The sequence below is a fragment of the Orycteropus afer genome, unplaced genomic scaffold (genome assembly GCF_000298275.1).
Source record: "Orycteropus afer afer isolate SDZICR_OR568_19922 unplaced genomic scaffold, OryAfe1.0 scaffold00403, whole genome shotgun sequence".
NCBI lineage: Eukaryota > Metazoa > Chordata > Mammalia > Tubulidentata > Orycteropodidae > Orycteropus > Orycteropus afer.
Window position 1 is genome coordinate 2,156,656 of NW_006921990.1, and position 11,536 is coordinate 2,168,191.

The 11,536-nt window shown below is 38.0% G+C and overlaps 1 protein-coding gene across 1 annotated transcript in view; it reads right to left on the bottom strand.

Annotated features, from left to right (window-relative positions):
• Positions 1 to 218: 218 nt before the first annotated feature.
• SLC9B1 (solute carrier family 9 member B1) overlaps positions 219 to 11,536 on the bottom strand; it is a 145,777-nt gene continuing 134,459 nt past the window's right edge. Inside the window, exons 7-11 of the mRNA XM_007953654.1 lie at positions 9,172 to 9,278; positions 7,934 to 8,083; positions 6,803 to 6,911; positions 6,134 to 6,270; positions 219 to 434 (exon numbers count right to left, since the gene is read on the bottom strand). Of these exons, the coding sequence (XP_007951845.1) occupies positions 219 to 434; positions 6,134 to 6,270; positions 6,803 to 6,911; positions 7,934 to 8,083; positions 9,172 to 9,278 (719 nt within the window). The remainder of the gene's footprint in view (positions 435 to 6,133; positions 6,271 to 6,802; positions 6,912 to 7,933; positions 8,084 to 9,171; positions 9,279 to 11,536) is intronic.

Here is an 11,536-nt window from a genome sequence, read left to right on the forward strand (position 1 = left end):
CAGGAAGGAGTAGAAGACTGGGAGGAAAGAGAATGGGGAACCCAGGGTGCAAATAAGGAGAGGGTTGATAATGTCGAGTGGAATGTAACCAATGCCATGGAACATTTCATGTATAAAGTATGAATAGGAAACATATTTGCTCTCTAAATTTTCACCTAAAGCACAATTTAAAAAATAAATAAATAAAAAGCCAGGCAGGTGGTGGCAAATAAATTTTTTTAATGATGTACTAATACTGTATCAACAGACTTTTTATAGTGTTTTGGATCACAACGTGCAAGCATTTTGGGCCCCAGTATGCCAATAAGTAGAGCTCCATTTGGAGCTGTGATCAAAATGGCTAAAAATGCTACTGTCATCACACTCTGTGCATATTCTTCCAAATGGTGCGCACTGATTCTTGCTGATTCTAGAGCCAGAGGACCCAATACAGCCTGCATTAAGGGAAAAAGATGGGGCATAGAGAAAAATGTTGAGTTAACATATAATTAAAGTAAATGATTCTGTTAAAACAAACAAAAAGCAAGCAAACAAAGCCTAGCATATACTATTAGAAAAAAAAAAGACCATCATCAATTCCATGTTCCATCTAGCAAATATATTTGGAGAAAGAGTGGAACAGTGACAAATCGGCATGCAGACGTTTGGGGCTAATTTTGTTCTCTTGTCCTCTCAGTTTCCCTCCATTTAAGTCTCTTTTTTTGGGTGGTCTAGTTAAGAGTTCAGGAGCTCTGGTGGTAAAGTGCCTAGGACATTTGACTGCTAACCAGAATGATGGCAGTTCAAACCCACCAGCCACTCCTCTGAAGGAAGGTTGGGCAATCTACTTCTGTGGTGATACCTCCTCAGAAACCCAAGAAGGGGTGGCTATGAATCGAATCAACTTGAGGGCAGTGAATTTGGTGTTTTTTCTTTTTTTTTTTTTTTTTCGTTTTAGGGTTCTAGGATTTGTTGCTCTATTTCTTATTGTTCTTCCCACTTGGAAGGCAGTATGATACAGTAGAAGTCACAGGAGATTTGGAATCTAGCAAACTGGGTTTGAATGCTGCTTTTGCTGTCACCAGGTGGGTGATCTTATATAGTGACTCAAGTTCTCTGACCTTCTAATTATTTGTAAAATGAACAACATAATACTTCCCTCACTGTATATTTTGTGAAGATTAAATATGAGAATAAGGAGATCTAGTGGTATAATGGTCAAGGTATTCAGCTGCTAAGCAAAAGGTTGGTGGCTCAAATCCACCAGCTGCTCCGTGGGAGAAAGATGAGGCAATCTGCTTCTGCAAAGATTTACAGCCTTGGAAATCCTACAACCCACTTCTACTCTACCCTAAAGGGTTGCTACGAGCCAGAATGAACTTGATAGCAGTAGGTTTGGTTGTTTCTTTAAAAAATGTAATTCAAAGAACAGCTGGTACATAGTAGATATTCAGGTAATAGTTAAGTTTCTCTCACCTTCCTCCACACTCCACCCCGGCCAATCAGGAGACAACAGATAGCAGTAACCAGTAATAGTCCATTTTCCTAAGATGAAGTTTACTTTGGGGCTAAGCATCAAATGGGCAAAATTTTCCTTGATAAACAAATATATTTAAAAACTTCCATAACTCCAAACCAAACTCACTGCCACTGAGTTGATTTTGACTCATAGCAAGCCCCACTGGGTTTCCAAGGTTGTAAATCTTTACGGAAGCAGACTGCCCCATCTTTCATCAGATGAGCAGCTGGTGAGTTCTTTTTTTCAATTAATTAATTAATTTATTTTATTGTGATTTGGGTGAAGATTTACAGAGCAAATTCCCTTTCCATACAGCAGTTCACATATACTTTGTCTCACGTCTTTGACCACAGTTTACCACAATGCAACAGCTCCCCTCCCACTTCCTCCCCATGGTTACCACTTCCCAGTGTCCATCCCTCCATACACTCCTGCCCCCTGAGCTGTCTCCCTGTGCATAAGCAGCCCTTCCCTCTCCCATGATTGTTCTCTCCAAGGAGTGTATCTACTTGAGGTAAATGTATAACTCACATACCTGTATTTTGTTTGGCTGGCAACCACAGGTGTGGGTTCAATTCCAGACCTGAAGGGCAGCTAGGGGCCATAGTCTCAGTGGTTCCATAAGGCTCTATCAGACCAGCAACCTGGTCCCCACTTTTTTTTTTTTTTCCTCCAAATGATTTTGAGTTTTGTTCCACATTGTTCTCCCTCTCTATCCAGGATCTCCTACATAGATCCCCATCCAAGTGAATGACAGTGGTAGCCAGGCACCATCTAGTTCTTCTGGTCTCATAGTTGTATAGGCTGCAGATCGGATGGTGTAAGCTGGTGAGTTCTAACCAATGACCTTTTGGTTAGCAGCCAAATGCCTTAACTGCTGCACCCCCAAAGCTCCTAATAATTTCCATATTGTTGTTGTTATTGTTATGTGCCGTCGAGTTGAACCCGACTCATAGTGACCCCTCCTTGGGTTTCTGAGGCAGTATCACTACGGAAGTAGATTGCCCCATCTTCCTCCCGAGGAGTGGCTGGTGGGTTTGAACTGCCAGCCTTCTGGTTAGCCGTCAAGTGCCTTAGGCACTATGCTACCAGAGCTCCTAAATAATTTCCATAGTACCTGATAATTTTCAGCAAAGTACAAAAATATGAATTTCTTTTTTCTCCAGTGACCAGAAAGGGTAGATTACATAAAGTGAAAACAACAATAAAAAAAAAAGTGTATGTGTGTGTGTCTCTGTGTGTGTGTGTATGTATACACACACACACATAAGGTTACACATATAGTATATATATGGTTACATGCTTATATACAAACATACACACACACACACACACACACATATATATATGACAGACAAATTAGGAGCTCTGGTGGCATAGTGCCTAAGGCATTTGACTACTAACCAGAATGCTGGTGGTTCAAACCCACCAGCCACTCCTTGGAAGGAAGGTTGGGCAATCTACTTCCATAGTGATAGCCTCAGAAACCCAAGAGGGAGTTGCTATGAGTCAGGATCTACTTGATAGCAGTGAGTTTGGTTTCTTTTGTAAAGCAGAACAATACTGCAAGACTTAAATGGGCATAGTCTCTTTCCTCATACCTGCTTTTCTTTTTCCTTGCTTTATAAGAATTATTAAGTAATAAAGAAAATTACAAGTTTGCAATTGCCTCATATGCATGTGAAAGCCGGGCAATGAATAAGGAAGACTGAAGAAGAATTGATGCCTTTGAATTACGGTGTTGGCAAAGAATATTGAATATATCATGGACTGCCAGAAAAACAAATACATCTGTCTTGGAAAAACTAAACCAGAATGCTCCTTAAAAGCAGGGATGATGATACTTCATCTCATGTACTTCAGACATTTTATCAGGAGAGACCAGTCCCTGGAGAAGGACATCATAATTTGGCAAAATATAAGGTTAGCAAAAAAAAAGGGAAGACCTTCAATGCTGTGGACTGACACAGTGGCTCAAACATAGCGATGACTGTGAGGAAGCACAGGACCGGGCAGTGCTGAGCTCTGGGTGCCTATGGCATTTGACTGCTAACTAGAAGGCTGGCGGTTCAAACCCACCAGCCACTCCTTGGAAGGAAGATTAGACAATCTACTGTAGAGATCCCAAGGAGGGGTTGAAGTGAGTCGGAAATGACTCGTTTGCAGTGAGTTTGGCAGTTTTAAGAATTATTGGAAAGAATAGAGGAATGGATAGATATTTTTTTTTGTAGATTTATTATTCCCTACAGCGAAGATTAAGAAGCCTTGATGGTGCAGTGGGTAAAGCATTTGGCTGCTAACTGAAAGGTGGCAGTTCAAACCACCAGCCTCTCCTCAAGAGAGAGATGTGGCAGTCTGCTTCAGCAAAGATTTGGAAACGTTATGGGACAGTCCTAGTCTGTACTACTGGATCACTAGGAGGCAGAATTGACTCAAGGGCAAAGGGCTTGTAGCTGAGATTGAAGTCCCTGGGTGGAGCAAAGGGTTACTGCTCTTAGCTTCTAATGGAAAAGTTGTCAGTTTGAGCCCAGTCAGAGGTACCTCAGAAGAAAGGTCTGGTCATCTACTTCCAGGAAACCAGCCATTGAAAAACTTACAGAGTAGAATTCTGCTTTGACATATATGAGGTTACCCTGGGTTGGAATAAACATGATGGCAACGGGTTTGATATAGCAGAGATTAAAAATAGAAGTTAGTGTTATTATTTGCATTATTTAAAGATAAAGTAACAACATTGTGAAATGAGCACCGCCATGTGCCAAATAGTGTGCTAAAAGCATTTAACATCAATTATCTCATTTAATTCTCACAACATGACTATGAAATATATACAATCATGGCCCTCAAAGGAAAGATGAGGAAATTGAGGCACTTGGAGATTAAGAAAAACATGCCTAAGGCTACAGGACTAGTAAAGGGGGACTCAAACATAGGCAGCCTCACCACATAGCCTGCTTTTCTAACCATGATGTGTAGAGACTTTTGTGGCATGGAAATGAACAAGTTTCTGTTTTGGAACAAAAATGGAGAAAAGAATATGACTAAATCACAACATTAAAGTGACAGTTTAAACAGTCTAACAATAATAGCAATAGTTTTTCAAAAATGGATAATGTGATTAATCAGAGGCCAAAACTATAAGGCTTCACTTTTCATTCATTCATTCATGTAGGCATATGGTACATATTTATTGAGTACCTCCTGTGTGCCAGGCATTGTATTAGGTGCTAGGGAAACAATAATGAGGGAAACAGACACTGCTTTCCCATATGGTCTGTGGGGCAATTCAGTTATTAACTAAATAATCATATGAATAATTGTATAGTTAAAAACTCTGGTGTGACGAAAGCAAAACAGAAGATGATCTGTGAATGTGTAACAATACTCTGTGACTCCTATTTGAGTTGAAGGGAGAGTAGTTGTTCATGAGCTGAAGAGAATGTGAAGAGGCTATCCTAAGAGAAAGAGAGCATGGCATCTTTGTGGAGAGAAGTATCAGTAGATAAGACTGGGAGATATACAGAAAGTCTATCATGTAGAGCTTTGTGATACTCCCAGAGAAGGTAAGGATGGCAGAGGTGGTGAAGTCTAGAGTTCAAGTAAAGCTTCAACTATTTTGAGATGCTTAAACCCTAACAGAATATGTGCATGTACATATGGTACAGTGTGTGGCAAGTATAGAAAAAACATTTTTATAAAAAATCAATGTGACTCTACTTTGAAATCATAAAAATTTCAATTTTACATATACTTATTTTATATTTTAGTTAGAAAATATTTTCCTAAATTTAGTAACTATAGTTGATTCTCGTTATTTGTGGTAGTTATGCTCTATAAAGTTGCCTTGAACCCTGGACTAGTGAATACTGAACCAGTGCTCCTAGGGAAAACAGGGTTTAGGTTCCTGTGAACCTTTTGTTACATTTTTGTCAAATGATCAATAAATAAACTTGTTTTATGTATGCTTAAGATATCAGACTTATCATACATTGTTGATTGATTAACATTGAATGCACAGCCAACAGCACTATAATTACTGCCTTAATGAAACCTACCTAACACATTTATTTTGTTAGTTAGGAACATTAGACAGCACTTCAGTGCTACAATCAGGGGCCATTTTAAAGAGCAAAATCACCAACAAAAAGTACAAAAATGTGAAAAAATGTGGCACTAAATAGACTGAGAATAGTACACATTGGCCATATAAGAGCACTGAAACAAGGATGCAGTTAATCACCTCATTTGAACTCAGCTAGGAATGCATGCATCGGATGACTCAAATTTTTTGCCGCTCTGCACATGTCCACTGATGACTGTGAAAGCACCAGGAAAATTGCTTTGGTATTACAAATAAATTGTAGAGAGTAGGTGATTTGCAAATGCAGAATCCATGAATAATGAGGATCAACGGTGTTTGTCATTTAAACTACACTTTTCAATGTCAGAAGAATTGCTTTTAAAACTAAGATTTTAAAAGATGTCATTAATTTTAATTAGTAGTTATGGTCAATGGAATATTTTTAAAGTAAGGTTAGTAGCCCACATTTTGTTATTGGAGCCACATTTTCATTTGGAAAGTTTAAAAGTCATCAAAACTAAAATTATTAGAATAATAATAATAATAATTTTTACCTGTACTGTAGCTTTGGGTATCCATGATAAAGCAATAAATACTTTTTCCTTAAAACTAAAACCAGCAAAACACGTGAAGATAAATGTGGCAAAAATTCGTACCATTAATCCCAAACTCAAGGTAGCAACACAAATACCTACAACAGATTAAAAACAAACATAAGGAACAAAATATTTGGGAAGAAGAAGTTCTTTGACTCTAGAAATACTATTTATAAAACTTTTGAAAGCACTTTAAGGTGTTAGGTTTTTGAAAGCACTGGTGTCTTTCTAAGTTAAAAAATAATTCTAAAACTTATGATTGAGATAATCTGATGGTGGAGATTCCATGAAAATAAAATAGATGATAATTATTCAATTCTGGGTTAACAGACTTGGAGTTTTTAATATAAATGAAAGTATTCAAAAGGTGCTGATGGTATCTGATATTTCAGCAGAAAAAGAAATCTCATCTCCTTTTTCCCATATCACTCAGGTAAGACAGTCAGGACAGTCTTTTGGTAACAAAAGAACACAGAGGATAAAGGAGGAGAATATATGTTACTACATCAGCATGAGTTGCTGGAGAAGGTCCTTGTAGCCTTCAGAAGATATACTGTAAGTAATCAAAACATATTCATTGTTTTTCTAAGGATTTTCAAATCTTAGAATTTTTATGCCTCTAATTACCAATAGCATTTGATGGAAGAGATGAAACAGATACTTCTGATCCAACCAAGCCAAAAAGAAGGGGTTGAAAAATATTCCATGTAGCTGCAACAATTTTTTGGACTTTAATCTACAGGAAAGAAAAATATTATTGTGATAAATAAAAATAATTGCATTTTACCAATTAAGCTAAACTATTATTTGGTTTAAAGAAGACTTTAGGGGTTATTTTTAGTTTAAGGTTTAAAAATTATCTCAGGGAAATAGTTTATGTCCCTGCTGACTTAATAGGACTCCAACTGTCCTCCCAGTCCTTCCTGAACTTATACCAGAGTTCAATCAGATGCCCATCTCCAGGAATTTGTGTGAAAAAGTTTTAGTTTGGGCTTATCTTTTTTTAAAAAGACACATGAACAAAACTGCCCATAGCAGTACCATTTGTGATAACACACACACACACACACACACACACAAAATAAAATTGGAAAAATCTAATGTATACAAACAGAGGATTGATTAGGTGGAATGATTATTTCTGGGAAAGGGGTTTAATATTTGAAGGATAAAAGAGTCTTATACAGTTTGCTCTCTATGTGGCCCTTCTGTATTATTTTAATCTTTTATGAACATGTTTTCATGTAATAATCACACACACACACACACACACACACCCATTGCTGTCGAGTCCCATCTGACTCATAGCGACCCCTCCTTGAGTTTCCAAGGCAGTATCCCTATGGAAGTAGATTGCCCAACCTTTCTTCCAAGGAGTGGCTGGTGGGTTTGAACTACCAGCCTTCTGGTTAGCAGTCAAATGCCTTAGGCACTATGCCACCAGAGCTCCCCATATAATAATAATACATTAAAACTGCATGAAAGAATGTAATTAATACAAGTCATACAATCATATTACAAAAAATTTGAGAAAATAAAAAAGGCTGATAAGATAATTCAACTTCAGACTGTGGTGTTATTTCTAGGTTCTTTTCTTATACATCTTATGCACTTTCTGGGTCGATTGATGCCTTCCCTCAAGGACATATGAAATTTTGGAACATCTTCCAAATAGAACACATGGATTTCCTAAATAGGCAATATAGATGTAAAAAATGCAGTTATTTAAAAATGAATTGGTGTAGTTAAAATATTTACCTTTTCTCTGGACCAATAAATCCCTGAAACAAAAGTTAACACTAGTGTACACAATCCTCCAACTCCATGTAAACCAATACGCTGGCTGCCTAAGACAGCAGAAATACATATAACCAAAATAAGGGATGCTCTCTTCCATGGAAGTTTACTCTAGAATCAGAGAAATATTTAGTGGTTAATTTACATTAAATATTGAAGATTTGACCTCATTGATTGTTTAATTTTGACCCTTTATACCATGCTTCAGAATGTTATATTAAATACTGTCTGACATTTTGGTTTTCTTCCTTATGAAATACTATAACAAACATGCTACAAAGTAACAAAATTTATAATTATTAGGTTTCACCTTGTGCCACATTTCTGGTGCTTATGCTTAGTAGAATAGTGATAATACTTTCATTGTAAGTGAAAAATAGGCAAGAGGCCTATATAACCTACAGTTTCCAATATAATATTCAATGAACCTTTAAAAATAAATTTCTGAATATTTCTCTAATCTATAACAATTGGACAATAGGATGGAAGTTACAGAAATACAGGAGTAATGACAAGTTTTATAGTGTAGGAAAGAGTTAAGTATAACAATGTCTTTGTCAAAAGGATGTGGTAGTAGATTTAAGTCAGCTGTGATCTGCATAATGCAGAAATATAGAGGAGACTACAGGAGCCCCTGTAGTGCATTGGTTGAGCACTTGGCCGCTAACCAAAAAGTCGGAGCTTGGAAGCCACCAACAGCTCTGTGGATGCAAAGACCTGGCAATCTGCTCCCATAAAGATTTCAGCCTAGGAAACCCTATGGGGCAGTTCTACTCTGTCCCACAGGGTCACTATGAGTCTGAATCAACTCGATGGCACACAACAACAGCACAGGGAAGACCTAAGAAAATGTGCAGAGGTCAATGGGCACTATCTCCCTGAAAAATGTTTTGGGAGGAAAAGGATAAGGAATAATTGTTAGCACTCAATAGGCAACCTGGGGGAGGAAAGAGTGGGGTGGAGTAGAAAGAGGGTATTCTGAGTTAAGTACATTTTTTTCTTATCTTCTTTATTTGCCAAATCAGGAAGCAGAGATTTCAATCAAGCCAATGATGTGGATGAATCACAACCATAAGCATCACTTTTAAGCAAAGACTAGAGGCTACTTTTGGGGACAGACTTTTTAATTTAAATTTTATATTCCATGGACTTTCCCAAAGGTACCATAATTCCACAAAATAGATTAATTTTCTATTTACCTGGTCTCTACTTGGAAAATATCGAATAAAATATCCCAAAACAACTCCTAGCACCACACCAATAAATACCTCCAACAAAGAAACTAGGAGAGTATGCAATATATTACCTGTAAGGGCACAAAATAAGGAAAAGACTTTTCAGAAAACTATTTTCACAAACCCTACACATTAGAAAATCAAATCCAGGTTGTTTATGAAGCAAGGTAAGCATTTTAGAGTATATGAAAATGGATCTTGGATAATTACACATGTGAAAACCCCTGTAGTATCTACTTGATAAATATACACTCTCAACTCATTCATTGTACACATAAAACTCAGAAATACTCATTGTATAAATATACTAGAAAACAGAAATAATAAGCCATCAATGTGGTCCCCTTAAACAGTCAACCTAAAATACCATGTGAGGTAGAAGAACGTATAGAGACCAACAAGAGAGCCCCATTGGCCCACAGGACATGACTGGTAAGAGCACTATAGAATTATCTTCTCTAATGCCCTATTATGGGTGAAAAAAAAAAAGATTTTAAAACAAAAAGAACAATTAAACAACAACAACAAAAAGATTTATTCTAGGGTCAACCCTAGGTATAGCCAAGGATCAGTCAATTGAAGCTCCAATATATTTTATTTATCTGCATGTGTAGTTCACTATATATAATAAGTACAAAGAGCCCTAGTGGTGAACTCTTAAGCACTCAGCTGCTAACCAAAAGGTTGGTGGTTCGAACCCACCCAATGGCTCTGTTGAGGAAAGAACTGGTGATCTGTACCCATAAAGATTAAACAAAACCAAACCCACTGTCGTTGAGTCAATTCCAACTCTTAGCAACCCCCATAGAGGGTTTCCAAGGCTATAAATTTTTACAGAAGTAGAGTGCCTCATTATCCTCCTGCAGGGTGGCTGGTGAGTTTGAACCTCCAACCCTCTGGTTAGCAGTCAAATGCCTTAAGGACTGCACCACCAGAGCCCCTTCCTGTAAAGATTGTTGTTGTTGTAAAGATTAGCGACTACAAAATCCTGTGGGGGTAGTTCTACTTTGTCACATGAAGTTGCGATGAGTCGAAATTGACCCCAAGGCACCTAGCAACAACAACATGTGATCCTGAGTCAAAAAGAAAGTTCAGCTATGTTCTGTGTATTTGCCTTAATAACATATTCAACTATATATTTTAGAAAGATGTTTCCACTTAAAACAATTAACCCAATATTTAGGAGAATTTGACTATAATAAAGATGACAATTCAACAAGTACAGAAAGGTAATATTCCACAACAGAGTGGAAACAGCTGGCTAATTAGTTGGCTGAAATTAAAGTTAGATCTCTATACCTATCATATTTCAAAGTATGTTGTTGTTTGTCGTCGAGTCGGCCTAATATGTAAAATAAGACCTTAAAAGTCCTTAACATTTTAAGGACCATTTTATATAGTCATGGAATGGGAAAGGATATTTTAAGCATGTACCTTCCTGGTTTTCCTCTTTCTTTGGTCCTCCCCACATTAGGTTTTGTTGTTGTTGTTAGGTGCTGTCGAGTCATTTCCGACTCATAGCGACCCCATGCACAGCAGAACAAAACACTGCCCGATCCCGCACCAGCTCCACAATCCCTGCTATACTTGAGCCCATCATTGCAGCCACCATGTCAATCCATCTCGTTGAAGGCCTCCCCCTGTTTCGTCTACCCTCCACCCTACCAAGCATGACCTCCTTCTGCAAGGAATGGTCCCTTCTGACAACATGACCAAAATAGGTGAGACCAAGTCTGGCCATTCTTGCTTCCAAGGAGCATTTCGAGTGCACTTCCTCCAGGACAGATCTGTTAGTTCTTTTAACGGTCCATGGTACTTTCAGCATTCTTCGCCAGCACAACTCAAAAGCATCAACTCTACTTTGGTCTTCCTTATTCATTGTCTAGCTCTCACATGCATATGAGGCGATTGGAAATATCATAGCTTCTGTCAGACACACCTTAGTCCTCAAGGAGACAACCTTGCTCCTCAGCACTTGAAAAAATTCCTTTGCTGTTCACTTTCCCAATGCTACATGTCGTCTAATATCCTGACTGCTGCTTCCATTGGCATCGATTGTGGAACCAAGCTACGTGAATTCTTTGACAACCTCAATCTTCTCTCCATTTATTGCAATGCTGCTCATTGGTCCAGTTGTGAGGATTTTGGTTGTCTTTATACTGAGATGTAATCCATACTGCAGACTGTATTCTTCAACCTTCATCCAGTAAGTGCCTCAAGTCATCCTCACTTTCAGCAGGCAAAGTTGTATCATCTGCGTATCTCAGGTTGCTAATGATTCTTCCTCCAATCCTGATGCCACGTTTTTCTTCATATAGTCCAGCTTCTC